The sequence below is a fragment of the Castor canadensis genome, chromosome 11 (assembly GCF_047511655.1).
Source record: "Castor canadensis chromosome 11, mCasCan1.hap1v2, whole genome shotgun sequence".
Taxonomy (NCBI): Eukaryota; Metazoa; Chordata; class Mammalia; order Rodentia; family Castoridae; genus Castor; species Castor canadensis.
Genome location: NC_133396.1, coordinates 100,352,793 through 100,371,294, shown reverse-complemented (window position 1 = coordinate 100,371,294; position 18,502 = coordinate 100,352,793). Strand labels below are relative to the sequence as shown.

Genomic DNA, 18,502 nt, shown 5'->3' with positions numbered 1-18,502 from the left:
GCCCATCACAAAAAAGGGCTGGTGGAGTGGATCAGGGTGTAGGCCCTGAGTTCAACCTCAGATCTTTGGTGAGCATTTTGACTTTATTGAGCCTTAGTTTTCTCATCTGTGAAGTGGAGATATCAGTTCTAAAGTTACAGAATGGTTATATGAATTAAATAACCTTGATTAAAATCAAGGGTAGGTTTTTTATGCACACAAAAACCTAGCCCAGTTCCTGGCATCAAGTGAGCATTATGTAAATAAAAGTTTCTCTTCCCCATTTCCTGACCGCCATGAACCCAGCTCTAGTTTCTAGCCACAGGTCTCCATGACAACAACTGAGGAAGCGCACACAAACAAGAAGAAAAAAAGACATTTGTTCAAATACATAAAAATACAATACCTATCACCCAAGATTTAAATAATAATGAGTCCCCCACACTAGTTACATGTAAAAATACAACTTTTATTCAGAAACATCCCCCCTTACTAGAGTGGGACCTGTGACCTGTATGGGCCTGTATGGAGAAGCAGTGCCAGGGCTTGAGTGAGGTCGTTCCCCTTTCCTAAAATGGGAGGAAGTTATTCCAAAGGCAAAAAGAAAAGTCAGAGAGATCTGTATAGACCTCTCTTCTTCAAGGTGATTGGAAGCTGAAGGTGGGGTACAGTCCCTCCCAAGAAACACTGAGGCCTTCAGAGAGCTTCTTGGACGTGTTTCTCCTCATCTGGAGGGTGATGAGTTATCCAATGAGATTAGGAACAGAACAGGAGTGGGCAATTCTTGAAGTGTTTTGTGTATGGAAGGTTCTGATCAGGTCCTGTGTTCCCCCACTTCTACCCTGAACTTTCATGAAGAGAAGTTCACAGCCTCAGTGGAGGGTAGGATTTTGGCTGGAATTCCCCCTCCATTCTTCACTTTGAGAAACCTCTTTTTTTTTTGCCTACCCAATGTTCCCTTTGGTCAATGACCACACTTCATGGGAACAAGAACTTGCTAACTTTCTTGTGTAATCTCCTAAGAGATAAGTGCTTTGTGTCTGAGACAAGCCCAGATACACTCACCAAGGCAGTGCTTCCCACAGTCAAAAAGAGTAGCCGGAAGGCTAAAGCCTATGGAGTGGGGCACTACAGCTGCTCAGATTGCAAAAGAGAGTCTGGGACTTCAGAGATTCAAGATAACTTACTGATCCCTTTTGCCCAGAACTCTGGTCCTAATCACAGACCCTCACCTTTCCCAGGGTTAGCCTGTGTTTCAAATGCATATGATCGGCGCTGGGGGGACAGGAGGTGCACAGGCAGCTGGGGCTCTCTAGGGGGTAGACTAAGCCGACTCCGGGAGGCAGACTCTTCTGTGCCTTCAGGTGGAAGTTCCAGACAGCTAAGGGGCCGAGGAGAAAGGGAAGGGATCATGCTACAGGGAGAGGTTTTGGGGCTATAATCTACACCCCCAGTACAGGTCTGGGTCCGCCGAACTCCCTGAGCCTCAGTCCTTTGGCGTTCTCGAGCCAGGGCCACAGCAGCATCAAAGGAAAGACTGCCCCCATTCCTCCAAGAGGATCGGGAAGCTCGAGAACCCCAAGCCCTTTCCCCAGGAGTCCCATCAAGCCGACCAGGCCTTGGACATGGGTTTGCAGGTGCCACGTGGATTTTGCTACACATTGCACTGGGCATCTTGGCAAATTGTGGTTTGGGGGGGACTATTGGTACAGAGCGGGCCTGTTGGACCTGAACCAGGGTGGAAGCCAGGCGCATGCCCACACCACCAGCTGAGCCAAAGGGACAGGGGCATAGATCACAGCTCTCAGGACCGGGCTGTCCTTCAGGCTCTACCCCTTCTGGCTGGTGTAGCTGGGAGGCTGCCTGTTCCATCTCAGAAGACTGTTCATTGACCTCCTTGGTACTGTCAACCTCCAGGGACTCTACACTGGGCCCTTCAGAGAGGGCTCTCTCTTCTAAATGGTTCTCTCCAGCCCTCTGGTCTCCTTCAGCTTCTCCATCCTCACTCTCTTGTTCCTGACTGATCTCTCCTTCTACTCCTTCAGCTGATTTTTCTGGGTTTCTGCAGTCTTCACCATGACCTTGGTCTTTTCTTGCCTTGTGGTCCCCATTCCCACTCTGTCCTTTGATCTCATCCTTTCTGCCTCCCTGAGGCTGTTGTTTGTGTTCACCTTCCCAGGTCTCCTCAGCAACCAGGTGTTCCTGGGCCCCATGCTGTGGGTCCCTTTCAACTTCTACTGGAGATTCCTGTCCTTCTTGCTTAGCCTCTTCTCTCTCAATCTCTCTTTCCTTCTCCTTGTCTTTATCCTGTTCTCTTGGTTCCTGCACACCCTTGGCCTCCTCTATACTTTCAACCTCCTGACTTTTAGACTTCTCTCCCTTGGCCTCTGTCTCTTCCCCAATCCCTTCATCCAAATTAGTCATCATCTCTTGCCTTCCTCCAGCCTCTTCTTCTTCCTCACTAGCTTTGCCGTTCTCCATCTTGGTCTCTGGACTCCCATCAGTCTCTTCCTTGTTGTCTAATCTGCTTCCTGGCCTAGCCTCTTTGTCCTCCCCAGCTTTCCAGCATGCCTGGTCTTCTTCAGCCTGTCCTGGAGCTTGTCTTCCACACCCTGCTGCCTCTTCCTCCAGACTCCCTGTGCCCTCCCAGGTCAGAGGTTTAGGCTCCAGAAGGGGACTTAGGTCATCATAAGCACTCAAGAAGACTTCTTCTCCATTTTCCTCCTCTACTTCAGGCCTGGGGCCATTAGAGTCCAGGGAACAGCAGCTGGGAGCCAGGACGTATTGTGCCTCATCCAGAGACAGGTCATCCAGGGGTGGCTCCACAGAGAACTCCTCCACCTGTAGGCATATCACTGTGGCTTAGGACCCCAGGTAGCCCTGTCCACCTTTTGAACCCCATATAACCCCAAACCCAGCACAGCTCCTCCTTACCTGAGGCCCAACTCCCAGGAGCTCTTCCAGGTAGCCCATCCCAGGGTCATCCTCCCCAGGGGAGAAGGCTGCTCCTGCTGCTCCTGCCTTGGCCACCTCCCCATCCTCCACCCCCACCCACTCAGGTTCTGAGCTGCTGGAGTCCTCTAGGAAGGAGAAGGTATCCTGCACCTCCTGGGACAGGGAGTCCTCCAGGGCAGGAATTATGTCAGCTGGGCCTGAGTCAGCCAGGGGACCTGGGACTGGTCTTTCCTCCAACTTCTCATCTGTTGAAGGAGAGGTAGTCTCAGGGATACAAAAGTCAAAGCCAGCCCTGACCCTGACCACTGTGTATCTTCCTAGCGTGGATATGATAGGGACCCAACACTCGCAACATAGCCCCCACATGGCTCATCCTCCTAGACCAATATCCCTGACCATGGGCTTATAACTACTTTTATTGAGCACCTCCCAGGTGCCATTGTGCTTTCCATTTTACAATGCATTGTCTTATTTTCTCTGCAAGATAAACGATTATGTAGGAATTATCACCATTTTACATATATTGACACTGAGGCTCATATGTTTAAGCAATTTTTCCAAGGCCACATGGCTAATAAATGGCTTAGCCAACACTTGAACCCAAGTTTACATAGTCCAATTGCCATGTCCTCATCCTCTATCCTATCCTGCCTCAGGACTTCTCATCAGTGACACTTTAAGAACAGGAGTCAGAGCAAGAATTAGATCTTAGCTCTGCCTCTTCCACCTGAATAAATAGCAAATTGCTTCACCTAAGTTTCAGGGGCCACTGCTCTAATATAAGGATAACAACAATAACTATCTCATAAGATTCTGAGAACACAAAATGAGCTAATGCCTGCAGAGTGCCTAACACATAATGGCACATTAATGAGCTATGAGTATTACTGTTACAATGTTATTACCATCATCTATCAGATATTCTCACATTGTTCTTAGTAAATCTCTGTTGTATGTGTCTGACATAGACCCCTAATCTTAGGTACAGCAGTGATATGAAAGCTAGCAGAGATCCCCTGCCTGTGGACTTCACATAACCTGATAATATTCCTGGATTTCCCAACCCTGAATTCAGGGAAGCCCCTGAATCTCAGAGTCCCCAGATCCACCCAAAGCCTAAGGGCTGAGGCTTCTGACCTTCCCAAGCTACATTCTCGGCATCAGAACTCCCGACTAAAGTTCTGGTCTCCCTTCCAGTCCTGGGCAGTGTCTGGTCCTTACCTGGGGGGCCAGGGCCAAGGCCAGGGCCAGGGCCAGGACCAGAGGCAGGGCTTGGCCGGGGCTGTAGGGCGGGACACTCAAGGCCACGGGTGAGCCTTGCCAAGGAAACGTTAGAGATGATGTTTGGAGGCACGTTGAGGATAGAGGTTATGTGTAGAGGGAGGTTGACATTATAGGGGTCTGAGATGTGGACTCCAGCACAGCGCTCTGCACGGCTGCTAGCCCCAGCCCGGGTAGCTGACCGCCCAGCTCGTGGTGTCCCTGGCTCAGAGTTTGTGCCACCCAGTGTCTCCACCTCAGACTCCTGTTCAACCTCTACTGTCTCCATAGAATCATTCTCCAAACTCTCAGGCAGCAGTGGGCTTGGCCGGGGACTGCTGGGCCCCACCAGCCCCTCTGGCTCTGTGGAGGAAAGAGAGGGCCAGGTAGTCAATAGCCTCAGCTCTAAGGATACTTCAGGAAGCCTCTGGAGCATGTTCTCTGCTTTCTTGAGCCCCAGAAGCAGGATACCCAGATCCCCTGACCACTACCACAAACCCTCCATCTCACCAATAAGTCAAAGATCACCCCACTATGTATACCTAGAGACTATCCTTGTCACCCTGTGGATACCATCACTGGCCACCACTACCATACACACACATCCCCCACCCACATGGTCTCTTCATAGACAAACAGTAATGAACACACCCATAGTGTAGTCGATACGCTCACCACTGGAAAGCTGGCATCTGTCATGGTGGCTAGTGTATAATAGTCACTTGTTAACTATTTTTGGAATTATTGAACATAGTTGGACACATTTATAGACTCAGACAGGCCTGTGGTATTGCTGCCACAGCACACATACATGCAGACACAGGAATGCACACCTGTACTCACCATCACTAACCCCAGCTGCAGCACTCAGTGAGTCCATGCTCTTGGCTGGCCGCAGTGATCCCTTATTGGATTTGTCCTCTAAAAGACAGGGATATGTATATAAAAGACAGAGTCTTGAACAACCTTAGTGAAACTCCCCCCATCTCCCCAGACTTACCCCTATCCTCAGCCCCCCGTAGAAGTTTACGCTTTGTATCATGGCCAGAGCGACCCAAATTGAAGATAGATCTCCACTTCCTGACCTTCAAAGACCCTTTCCTCCTGCAGATGATGGAGAAATAATGGGGAGTTGGAGTCTGGTGGTCAGTGCAGGGGAGGAGGGCCCATGAAGGAGGCCTTACTTGTGTTCTGCAATCTCAATGATAGTGTGGTATGGCCGGATCTGTGGGGGTCCATCACCAGCCTGTAGGATGCTAGGCAGGTGGTAGGGTAGAGACCTGGGCATGAGGTCCTCAGGGCTGCCTGACACTCGAGCCCCTGGAAGCGATCGCCATCCACTGTCCATCTCCCCACCACCTAGGAAAAGTAAAGGAATTGACCATCCAAAAGCAGAGCCAAGAAGGACCACAGGTACCAAGGTCTTCATCTCCTCTCATCAGCTACCAGGCTAGGGATCTATTCAGTGGTCCCTGGACATAATCCCTCCATGTCCAGGTCTTCAAGAGGGTGTCCTTATGAACAAAGAAGACCAGGAGATTCCAGGGCATTGGCCTAGTGGGTGGTGGGTATGAGCCATCACTAGCTTTGGGAGCCAGGTAATAATCCAGAGGTCAAGCCATGCCCTGGAATGACAATGTAAAAGGCCAGCCCAAGTCCTGATTGCACTATGGTCTTTCCAGGATCTGGACCTTGTGACAATCACCAATATCACTGTGTGAGACTCAGTTTTTCCATATGCATATGAGAAAACTGGATTGATTTTTGAGGCTTTCTATAATTCCGTCACAAATCCCCAGACAGAGCGGTGCTATGTGATGGGTAGGAAGGACACTGACCAGAGAGGGCAGCACCTCCAAAGAGCTGGTCCACGTGCGTAAGGATGAACTCAACAACAATGGACTGCACACGCACCTCCATGAAAGCCGCTGTCCCGTTGAAGCCTGAGGCCTCTATGTCTTTAGACCTGTGGAGAGATGGAATTATCTCCCCCAAGTCCCACCACACTTTCTCATCTAATTTCCCAAAATATCTTGTACTCTTGCCCTTGCCTGTCCTTAACCCCATTCAAGCTTCAAACTCCTGGTTTTCTCCAGAAGACCTTCTTGCACACCTTCCTCAGGATTAATCTCTACTTTTTTTTGCATACTTCCTTGCAGTGGTTCAAGGCAGACTTTGAGAAGTATTGTACTTCACAGTGCCTTGTACTGCAGCCGGTGATATGCAGCCCCATTCTCAAATAGATTGTGAGACATTTGCTCAGCAGTCGGCAAGGACCTGTAGTGTTCTAGTTCCTGAGCTCAGTGATACAATGTAGGAAAACACAAAGCCTTGCCCTTAGGGACTTACCTCAGAGAGGGCTCAAGAAGGTGAGCCCAATCCCACTCAATATAATGCTAAACATTTACTCACTGGGCTTTAAGAGACCCCACCCATTCACACACACACACACACACACACACACACACACACACACACACACACACAGTGCTTCTACACAGCCTGGTCCAACTCACTACAGTGAGATCAGGCTAATCTCTCGCAGGACCCCACACATTGTTTACACACACACACACACACCTCAGCAGGTTGGGGGCCCACACGATGGCCAGGTTGCGGGCATGCATGTTGGTCTGGGCACTGAATGAAGCCATGTGCACCAAATGCCGCATGAGGAACTCCAGGGTCCTGCAAAAAGTGGGGCAAGAATCACACAAGGAACACCCATGGCAGGGCTCAGGCTGGGACCTGGAATCAGTAGGGTAGGGGGTAGGCATGGGAGACAAGTAAGGCTTTAGTGGAGAGGAAGTTGGGCAGTCGGCAGGTGCAGGATGGGGGTCTCTGAAGTACAGAAGGAGGAGCCCCGTATACCTATAGTTTGGGTCAGGAAGTTCTCGGAGCACCTCTAGGATCTTGATCAGGCGCTCAGGTTCCAATTGCACTGCCACTGCCTCCTGGTTGGAGACAAGGGTACAAGAAGAAGAGAGTGACTCAGTAATCTCCCCATTGCCCTCCTTTTACTCCTCAGAGCTCCAAACCAAACTTTCAGGACTAATCATGCTGTATTCTACACTGCCCCCACCCGGATCTTCTGGGCACTTTAACGTAGTAAAATCAGGCCTGGAGTGGAGCACACATTTGTAATCCCAGCACTCAGGAGGCTAAAGCAGAGGTCAGCCTGGGCTACATAGTAAGACTTTGTCTCAAAATAAATAATAAAATACAAGGGGCTTTGTCCTTGGGTCAACCCTTATCACTAAAGAAAAAAAAAAGCTCAAAATTTGGGGCCCACACAAGACAGTAGCTGAATCTTGGTTATGTCACTTAATAGTTTTGTGGCCTTGGGCCACTCACTGCTACTCCCTGCCTCAGTGTCCTCACTGGTACAGCTCTGGCACTGGGATATATCAACAGTCCCACCCTGCAGGTGCCCCATTATTTCAAGTTGTTCAGGATGGTTTACACCCACCCAGGCTAACCTCATGGACTGAATGGATGCGGCTGCTATTCAGGATCTCTCAGTGCTATTGTGCTTGATAAAATGCAACTTCTTTTTTGGAGTCAGGGTTTTGCTGCTGGTCTCAAACTCTCGGCTTAAGAAATCCCCGTGCTTCAGCCTCCCAAGTAGCTGGGACTGCAGTCACGTACTACCATTTCTGAGTCAATTTAGTTTAAAAGCGTTACTCAGTTCAGGATATCATTTTTGTCCTTGTGTTTTCTCATACAAAAGGTGTTCAACATACAATTATAGTTAATGGAGGGGCATCCCTGAAAAGTTTTCACTTCTGAAAAGTGTCCTTGTTCTCTTAAATGTAAGGAAGATCTAGGTGCTTTCCAAGGCCTTCCAGTTCTGACAATCTGGCCTCTACCTCCCAGTCTTACCACTAGTGCTGTCTGCAGTCTGCAGGCCTTGGGGAAGGACATGGTGGAAGGAGAATGAAGAGGAGGGACAGGGGATCACAGAGGTTGCAGGGGCCAGGAGATTTGGGGAGGAGGGATCTTTCCCTAAGAATGCTTTTTTTAGTGTGGTCTCTGTCATTCAGGATCACTAGGACTCTGGCTTATATGTGACACACCTGGGATGTCAAAACCAGAGTGATTGCCCCACCCTCTTCCCCAGCCCTGTCTTCTTCCACCCTCTGCCTCTCAACTCACAGCAAATTTGTCATAGAGCCGGTAAGTGAGCAGAGGATCTGGCAGTTCTCTGAAATAGGCCTTGCATAAGGAGGAGACGCAGTGTATGTCCTGGAGGTAAACATCCCGCCGCAGGTCTGGCTTCCGCTCTGCCTCAAACTCCTGCCTGGGGAGGTGCAGAGTGGTCAGGAGTGGCAGGAGTCAAGGGAAATGAGGGGAGAGTTGGGAGGTGTAGAGATGAGCTCCAGGTGGGGTCATGGGTCAACATGAGTAGGCCTTGGAAGGGGAATGTTGGGATCTGTATGGCAATGTGTAGATATGGGTGTGAAGATGGATATGTGGATGGGTAAGTGGATTTGTTCATGAACAAGGATATGCCAGGGATGTCACTATAGATATGAACAGCAACACAGGGTTGTAGAGTCAGTAGAAGTGGGGAATAAACCTAAAGATGTACTTTTAGATAAGTATAAAACTGGATGAGTATAACTCTTAGAAACATAAGTGTTAATTTTCATGGCCTTGGTTGGATTACAGTTGGTTAGATATGACACCAAAAGCACAAGCAAGAAAAAGAATAAATACACTGAACATCAAAATTAAGAACTTTTGTGTGTCAAAGGAAAATGAACCCTGGGTCAATCCTCAGTATCACACAAACACACACAAAGGTAAAGACAAACTGTAGAATGAGAGAAAATATTTGCAAATCATATATCTGATTAGGATCTAGTATTCAGAACATATAAAGAATTCTTCTTACAACTCAACAATAAAACAATTACAGGTGCCTCACACCTATAATCCCACCTACTCAGGAGGCAGAGATCAGAAGGGTGGTGGATCGAAGCCAGCCCAGGCAAATAGTTCATGAGACCCCTATCTTGAAAAAAATCAATCATAAAAAAAGGGGGAGGGCTGGTGGAGTGGCTCAGGGTGTAGGCCCTGAGTTCAAACCCCAGTACCACAAAAAAAAATTGTTTGGCTTTTTGAGGCAGGATGTCATTATATAGTTTAGGTTGGCCTCAAACTCACCATCCTTCTGCCAAGTGTGGGATTATAGGCATGCACAACCACGCCCAGCTGCCAAAAAAGAACCAAAAAAAAGTTATAATGGCAATAAGCACGTGAAAGGATCTTTTGTTTCTTTTGGTAGTACAGAGGTTTGAAGTCAGGGCTTGTGCTTACTAGACAGCCTCTCTACCACTTGAGCCACACTGCCAACCCTTTTTTGTGTTGGTTATTTTCAAGATAGGGTCTTGTAACCTATTTACCCAGGCTGGCCTCAAACTGCAATCCTCCTATTGTCTGCCTCCTAAGTAGCTAAGATTATAGGCATGAGCCACCAGTGCCTGGCTTCCAAAGGATTTTCAATATCATTAGCTACTAGGAAAATACAAATATAAATCACAATGAAGTGTCAATTCACACCCACCAAGATGGCTACAAAAAGAAACAGTAACGAGTTGTTGCCAGGGATGTGGAGAAACAGGTGCCTTTACACATTGCTAGCTGGGTATAAACCATACAGCTGTAATGGAAAATAGTTTGGCAGTTACTTAAAAAGTTCAACATAGAGTTAACATGTGATCCAGTAGTTCCACTATGAAGTATGTACTCAAAAGAACTGAAAATATATGTTTACAAAAACCTGTTCATCCAGGCACCAGTGGCTCATGCCTATAATCCTAGCTACTTAAGAGGCTGAGATGGAGAGGATCTCAGCCAGTCCTGGCAAATAGTTTACGAGACTCCAGCTCCAAAATAACCAGAGCTAAATTGACTGGAGGCGTGCTTCAAGCAATAGAACACCTGCTTTGCAAGTGCAAAACCCTGAGTTCAAATTCCAGTCCCCCCCCAAAAAAATTTGTGCGTATTTACAACAGAATTATTTATAATAGTCAAAAGGTAGAAACAAAACAAGTATCCATCAACTGATGAATGGATACACACTGTGATCTAGCTAGACCACGGAATATGATTCAGCCATAGAAAGGAGTGAGATGCTAGCACAAGCTACAGCACGCACAAACCTTGAAAACATTCTAAATGAGGAGCTAGACATAGAAACACACATATTGAGTCAATCCATTTAGATGAAATGTACAGAATGGGCAGGTCCATGAAGATAGTAGGTAGATTAGCAGTTGCCAAGGCTAGGTGAAGAAGAAACGTGGAGTGAATGCTAACGAGCCCAGTGTTTCTTTTGGGGATGGTAAAATGTTCTGGAATTTGATGGTAATGATGGTTGTACAATGTGAATATACTAAAAACCAGTAACTTGTACATTTATCTATCTATTTATTTATTTATTTATGGGATTGAGGTTTGAACTCAGGGCCTACACTTTAAGCCACTCCACCAGCCCTTTTTTGTGATGTTTTTTGTTTTTTGTTTTTTCCCAGATAGGGTCTTGTGGAACTATTTGCCTGGACTGGCTTTGAACCAAGATCCTCCTGATCTCTGCCTCCTGAGTAGCTAGGATTACAGCCATAAGTCACCAGTACCCAGTTAAATTTTTATTTTTATGTATGTATTTATCTATTTATTTTGGCAGTACTGTGGTTTGATCTTAGGGCTTTGCACTTGCTAGGTGGGCAAGGCTAGGCAGGCTACTTGAGCCAGACATCCAGCCCTAAACTTTTTTTTTTTTTTTTTTGGTGGTACTGGAGCTTGAACTCAGGGCCTTGCTCTTGCTAAGCAGGTGCTCTACCACTTGAGCCACTCCACCAGCCCATAAACTGTAAATTTTTAAATGATGAATTTTAAGATTTGGGGCATGGCTCAAGTGGTAGAGCACTTGGCTAGCAAGTGAAAGGCCCTAAGCACCAACCCCAGTATCGCCAAATAAATGGTGAATTTTGTGGTATGTGAATTATATCTACATTATTTTAAAAGTCCAGTGAGTACACGTGGGAGCGGAGATGGGTGCATGTCTGAGATAGAGACGTGGTCTCTGCCCTGCCTGAGGAGATATTAGTGTGCCTTCTTAGAACAGTACCTAACATTTGTGCTTCCTTCTCCCACTTGCCCACCCATCCTCTCTGCTCTCCACAGAGCTCTCACCACAACGCTCTGGCTCCTTGGCCTCCTGCTCACAGTCCTCCCACTCTATTTGACTCACCGGAGCTTCTGGATGTTGGAGGAGACCCCGGAGAGGCGGTAGATTCCATCTACCACTCCATACTCTTCCACAAACTCTGCACAGCTTCTTAGCACCTGGGGTACTGGGGAAAGAAATGAGAAAGTTTGAGAGGCCAGGGATTGTAGGGGGTCTGGGAAATTGAAGCATCATGGGAGGGAGTTCGGGGAGATTGAGGCCAAAGCTTATGGAATAAAGCTTGTCAGAAAGTGTCTTACAGATCACCAACACCCACCTGCCAACTTCTCTACAGGAACTCTGCCTCTTGGTCCTAGAGCCTAGGCATAAACCCTGTAGTGACTGGAGCTCACTGCCTCTCCATACTGCCAATTCATCTCAGGTCTACCCTTTTTCCAGCTGAAACTTGTCTTTGTAGTTCCCAGTTGCTACTACAGAATTTTTAAAGGGCAGCAATCTGGTGGGTGGGAGAGGTCCTGAAAGTACATTTATGTAACATTCTACATATGATAAAAGAACATTAGTTTTCTCAACTCAAATGCAACAGGCTGAAGCGGATCATTCTGAGGCTCTCAAGAAAGCTTAGGCTGGTAGAGTGGCTCATGTGGCAGAGTGCCTGCCTAGCAAGTGTGAGGCACTGAGTTCAAAGCCCAGTATTGCCAAAAATTAAAAAAAAAAGAATTGAAATCACGAAACTCTGATAAGAAAGCTCACGGCTATTTTGACATTGGAAGTACACAAAACAGTGGATGACCTTCAATTGGGTCAATTCAGGAAAGAAACCCCTATGCTAACTGCTTTCTGCATGTGCTATCATTTAGTCTTGTAAACTACTTGGTCTTATAGTCCTTATTTTACAAACATAAAACTGAGGATCAAAGAAGTGCCCAGCAGCACCCAGCTTGAGCCAAGATTCAAATCCAAGAGAGTAAAAAGCTGAAGTCTCTCTCTTAACTCTGGGTCAACTCCCTGTTACTAGACTGTATGCTATATAAGGAGAAGATCTAAGTGTGAGGGCTTAACAGAACTGTATGTATCTATGGAATCACCACAGTGAACCCTCTTGAACTATTAATGTATGCTAATAAAAAAAAGACTTAAGTGTGATCCATCTCTGTGTTCTTCATATCTGGCATAGTATCAGATGTGACAGTTTCTCAAAAACCATGGGTTGATCCAGGGTACCTATGGCTTATGCCTGTAATTCTACCTACTCAGGAGGCAGAGATCAGGAGGATCATGGTTTGAAGCCAGCCCAGGCAAACAGTTCACAAGACCCTATCTCAAAAAAGCCCATCAAAAAAGGGGGGGGAGGGGGCTGCCAGAGTGGCTCAAGTGGAACTCCACAAAGTCAAGTGGTTATTTTTCCAACCTAGGCCGTTCCCCCTTCCTTAGGCAACTTTGTGGTCTTCACATCCCCTCCCAGGAGGTCACCATATTAATGCCAAACTTAATTTGGAGACACAATCAGCATAGTGCACAATAGCCCAGAACTCAAGCAATCCTCTTGCCTCAGCCTCCCAAGTAGCTAGGACCACAGGCATGGGCCACCATGCCTGGCCCAAGTGGTTATTTTTCCGAAGGACTTCCCTGCATTAAATCTTTTGCTACACACATACACCTAGACCCTGTGCTCTACCTGAATATCCATTGCTTACCTTACAAATGCAGAATAAAATATGAAATCTTCAGCCTGGTATATGAGACCCTTCACAAAACAGGTCCAGCTGCCATTCCTTTCTCTAGAATTCAGCCTTTTCCTACTCCATGAACAAGCCTTAGTCATCCCTCATTGCTAAGATCTGGAGGTGGTTGGTCCCTCAAAGATTTGTGTCCTGGAAGCTTGGTCCCAGCGTGGTGATGTTGAGGTGGTAGGACATTTAAGAGATGGGCCCTAATGGACAGTAATTAGGTCTTGGGGGTTTTACCCTCATGAATGGATTAATGCTGCCTCTTGAGGTTTTTGTTCATTTGTTTGCTTTATTTTGTCTGAAACAGTTCCTCACTATGTAGCCCAGGCTGGCCTCAAAGTCACAATCTTCCTGCATTTGCAAGTGCTGTAATTGTAGACCTGTACCACTACGCCCAGCTTGTTTGGGTTTTTTTGTTTGTTTGTTTTCTTTTTTTGCAGGGCTGGTATTTGAACTCAGGGCCTATACCTTGAGCCACTCACCAGCCCTTTTTGAGACAGGGTCTTGCTATATAGCCCAGGCTGGCCTCACACTCACATCTTCCTGACTCTACTTGCCTGCCGAGTGATGACATTACAGACATGTGTCACCAAGTCCAGCAATGCTATCTCTTGGGAGGGGGTTAACTCTTGTGCAAATGGATTAGGAGTCCTGAGAGTAGGTTGTTACAAGTAAGGATACCCCATATATTTTGTCCTTTCTGCATGCAGCCAGTTCCCTTTCCATTTTTCCACCATATTGTGACTCAGCCAGGGAGCCTTTGCTAGGATGCCAGGGCCATGCTGTTTGGACCTTCCGGTCAAACAGAATCGTGAGCCAAATAAATTTCTTTACTTGGTAAGTTATGCAGTCCAGATATTTTGCTATAACAGCACAAAATGGACTAAGACACTCAAGTTATTCTCTTGACTGGAAATATCCTCCCCTCTGACTCTGCCTGATGAGCTCTTATGCATCCTCAAAACATACCTCAAGCTTTAGGCACAGTGGTACATGCCTGTAGTCCTAACTACTTGGGAGACTGAGGCAGGAGAAGAGCGTGTCCCAGGAGTTTGGGAGATGCCTGGGCAACATAATGACACTTTGTGTCACCTCCAATTCTGAATCCTTTCCTCATATCTGTATGTATTATAGTAGTTACTGTATTTTGTTATTTTATATCTATACCTCCTGACAAGAGGATACTAGCATCCTCCCAGCATTTAGCACAGTGGTGAAACAGAGCAGGTACTCAATGAATGTTTGTTAAAAGACTTGGTGAATAATTAATCAGTTATAAGAATTGCTGACATCCCTTGGAGATTTAGTAAAGAATATTGCCTATGACAAAACATTGGGTCCTATTAACAGAGACTCACCACAGAAATCCTTCTCACATGTCAGTATCAGAAAATGATGAGATTCTTCTAAACCACCTGTTCTGTTTTTTCTTAGGCTATGAGTTTTATATGACCATGTTTACCTCTTTAAGCAACAGGAAGTTCAAAACCCACCTTAGGAACCAAATGGGACCACCTGATATGTATTTCTAAGTGTTGATCTTGTTTTCCCTTTAGTCCAATTTCTTCAGTCATTTAATTTGTGTTTCTGTAGTAATGGGCTTTGGAGGTCACCCCAAGCTCTTTGGAGAATAAAGTATGATAGACATATGGAATGAAGGAAGCAATCAATAAAACTTATCAACCACTAATTTTCTACTCTCTTCGTATGACCTGGTTTTCAGACTCTTCACCCACAATAGTCAAACTTGGTTGGAACAAGGGCAGCACCTAGGGTGCAAAATTTAAGGAAGTACTCACTCTCAGGACTGTGAAAGTGCTAACAGTACACACACACACACGGTCCTGAGAGTATCTCCTTAAGAACAAGACACCTAGGGCACTTGCATGGTCCAAGAATAAGTGGTTCCTAAAACTTTGCACTGTTACCCCCTTTCTTGCCTCACTCTAATCCCAACCCTACAGTTCAATGTCCATGCTTTTAGGACCTACTTCTATTAGACAGGATCCTCCTGTTCTCAACACTGAATGCAGAGATGAGGCAGGCCCTCCTTGCTGTTCTACCCTTGGGTGCATAATGCCTTACCAGCTCTTTTGGTCACCATATTACTCTGCTAACTCATAAATAGCCTGCTGTTACCCAAACTTTTAGGTCCTTGACACATGAACAGCAACCAAATCAGGTCTTCCCCATCCCATTCTTCTCAATTGATTTTGGACCTCCAGAGTAGACTTTTAAAGAGAGCTTGCAAGAGCTCAAGGAGCCAGAGCCACAGAAGAAATGGATCAAGAGATGGGGGAAGAAATAACAAGGTCAGAGAGATGGGAAAGTTGGGAAGATAGAGATCAGAGAGATGAGGTCAGAAATATGTTAGAGAAAGGTTGGAGCGATGGAGTCAAAGGTATGAAGACATCAAGGATATGGGGTGGTGTCAAGTATGAGGGCCTACAGCTTAGGGACCTGATGAATCCAAAACCTGAGCAAGGTATCAAAGAGGTATAGATTCGATAGATCTCAGGGCCTATAGGTTTTGGGGAGGAAAGAAATCCATTTGGGGGCAAAGAGCTGGGAGAGATGGCTGAGATGGAGCAAGGTTGCAAGGATGGGAGAAGCCAAGATGACCAGAGACCATTAATTTACAGCAAACAGATCTCCCTGGTCTGGGATTTCATTTCCTTGCTGGTCTTGGGTTAAAGAGAGATGTCATTACCAGTCTCTCTTTGTCCTACCAGGAAAGGTAGAAGAAGGGGGAGGGGCTACCACTGCTGCTCTGATACCCAAGATCCATCTCTTGGGCTCAGGTAAGCTTCTAGTGAGGGCCCGAAGGTATTTCTCACCTGCTCTGAAGTTCACCTGGGATCAGGATCCAGCAACCAGATGCTTATCCCTTCTGGAAAGCACGCCCTTCACCTGCTGGGAATGCAGATGAAGGCCAGGAGGGTCACAGGAGTGGGGTCTGGACTGTCTGTGGTTCGGTGTTTTAAGATAGGATTGTAATGGGAACCATGGAAAAGAGCAGTGCCAGAATGAGGACACTTAACTGAGAATTTGCGGAGAGCTAGGAGAAGAATATCATTCCCTATTGTATCATGAGGTCCTTGGGCAAGAATCATCTCTAGAGAGGAATCATTGTAGAGGAGCAAATCCTGAGAGAACGCCATGCTGCATTCACTCAGCCTAGTGAGAAGAGGAAGACTCAGAGAAACCAGCCTCAGCTGTTTAACACTCTTCCTTGGGGCCCAGGCTTTCCCTTAACCAAGGCCAGAGGGGATGGGGGCCCTCTGAGGGAGGAGAAAAGGGGAAGGAGGTGTCTGGGGACACAAGGGCGTGGCTAAGGGCAGGAAATGAACTGGGAACCACCATCTCCCTCCCTCCACTGCAGGCACCACAGCCAGAGCACAGGAGAGGACAAAGAGGAAATGACAGATTGGGGTGGGGTGCAGTGGGGGCGGGGAGGGAGGGAAGAACTGTGCCCTTCTCTGTAAAGCGCTCGGTGTGCCAAAAACATGCCAGGCTGGGCAGCCAGAATAGCTGGATTCAATTTCAAATCAAATTAAGAAACGGTTTTGAGTGGCTACTAATGGCAGGCACAAGTGGTGAGGCTAGGGTTGCCCCTGGTGCTGTTGGCTTCCAAGCCCACTCCAAGGGAACTCAGCTGAGCTCCACAGACAGTGCCCACATCCACGCTCCTTTACAACTTCCACCCTCTGCAAAACATGCCTGATGCCATCTCTTTCACTCTTCCGGTGTTCCACATTTTCGCAGCTTCTACCCTTCCCCTCCACCTTGAACCTGTTTCTCCTTTGCACAGATACTGAAGAAGGCCATCCCCACCCCACATTAGGCCCAGCAAGGCTGCAGAGGGGCCTGGTCCTTGTCTCTGAGTGCTCTTCTCCAGCTAGGATAACCCCTTCCTCCCCAAAAGTCATCCGTAGACCCTCAGGGACCCCTTCTCCTGTCTTTGTTCATTTAGACCCAGGACGATCACAGTGTCCCTTCAGCCACTCCTCTCCTGACCCCATCACTTCCGCCATCCCCCTCCTCCTGTCCTCTCCTCTGTCTTGTCCACCTCTCCTGACTTTCCAAACTCTCCATCCCCACCCTTCTGTGTTCACATTCTCATTCCCTCAGTCACCCATCCCCAAAAAGTGACACAGGGAGCCACTCTACCTTCTTCTCTGAACTACATTTCCTGTCTTGCCTGCTCATAGGTCCTTTGGATGGTGACCCTAGGCCACGCACTGTCCCTTCCCCAGGAGCACCCAGAAGCTACTTCTGCCCTTCAGACCAAATCAGGCTGGAGAAGCTCAGCACCTGCTCACCACCCGCCATAGCTCTGAGTTGGCCTCCTTACCCTCCTGGCCTGAGTGCTGCAGGTGCTCCTGCAAGTCACACCCAAACACCCGCTCCTTGGAGCTGCCCTTCTTCTTTCCTTTCTGCCGAGACTTCATGGCCGGAGCCCCAGGGTTCTGGCCCAGTCAAGTCTGTCCCCCAAGACCTTTGCCCTACCAGACCCCCATGGGATCCAAGCCCGCTGGCTGCTGAGCTTGGCCCAGCCCCAGAGGGGCAGGGCTCCAAACTGGAGGTGGAGGGTGGCCTGGGCAACGGACAGCAGCTCTTGCCTTTGGGGCCCCCGCCACACGGAAGTGGCTATGGAACAGGAAGCTACCAGGACCCTGGCATGAAGCTGTGTCTCGTGGCCCAGCCAGGCACTCTCCAGTCTCGCCTCGCTCAGTTCTCGGGGGCAGGAAGCTGTGCAGCTCCTCAAACCCGCTTCCTGTTAGAGCATCTTTGCAACCACAGGGCCTGGGGTGGGGGAGGTAGCTGACACTCACATCTTCACCCATTGCTGGGACTTCACCTATTGGTCAAGGGAAGGTGATGTCAGAGCTCTGGGGTGGGATGATGGTGTCTGGGGTGTGAGCAGGTGACCAATACCCCTAAAGACCAGAATTCATGGGTTTGACGGGGAGACCTGAGGTTTGCTTGGGAGCAAGGTGGCACAGGGCTGGGCAAAGCACACCTGGAGGAAAATGCCAGGGCTCTGCTTCTGATGGGATTGTCACTTCAGTCAAGCCACATTACTTTATTGAGCCTCAGTTTCCACACATTTGAAAATGAAGGGTGTAGACTAAATGATCTTTGAATTCTTCCAGTTCTAACAGTCAGTGGAACTCAAATAACTTGAGTTTCAGTTTCTTTATCTGTGAAAAGGTTCACTACTGTCTCCTCCTTCACACAGCTGTTGTGTCTGCAGTACAATAAAGGATTTATAATACTTCGCAAACTAAGGCATCGACTTTCCCAGAAGGGGTTCTTAGCTCCACTCTCCTACCTGGAGACTCTCAGAGATAGCTGAAGGCCTTGTGGAAGCCAATTCTTT

The 18,502-nt window shown here is 47.7% G+C and overlaps 1 protein-coding gene across 4 annotated transcripts; it reads right to left on the bottom strand.

Annotated features, from left to right (window-relative positions):
- Window positions 1-427: 427 nt before the first annotated feature.
- On the bottom strand, window positions 428-18,498 carry Arhgap30 (Rho GTPase activating protein 30). Of its 4 annotated transcripts, none has more exons than XM_020174338.2 (12): window positions 17,474-18,498; window positions 11,453-11,555; window positions 8,350-8,494; window positions 7,066-7,148; window positions 6,775-6,882; window positions 6,033-6,160; window positions 5,379-5,553; window positions 5,195-5,298; window positions 5,038-5,115; window positions 4,156-4,557; window positions 2,914-3,179; window positions 428-2,820 (listed from the first exon to the last, which is right to left on the bottom strand). In XM_020174338.2, exons 1-12 carry the CDS (start codon window positions 17,568-17,570, stop codon window positions 1,198-1,200), a joined length of 3,312 nt encoding a protein of 1,103 aa, XP_020029927.1. In that variant the 5' UTR covers window positions 17,571-18,498; the 3' UTR covers window positions 428-1,197. The 4 variants fall into 4 exon arrangements, with proteins under 4 accessions (XP_020029927.1, XP_073903782.1, XP_020029929.1 ...); XM_074047681.1 differs by having other exon boundaries at window positions 3,085-3,179; XM_020174340.2 differs by lacking the exon at window positions 17,474-18,498 and having other exon boundaries at window positions 8,350-8,490.
- Window positions 18,499-18,502: the final 4 nt, after the last annotated feature.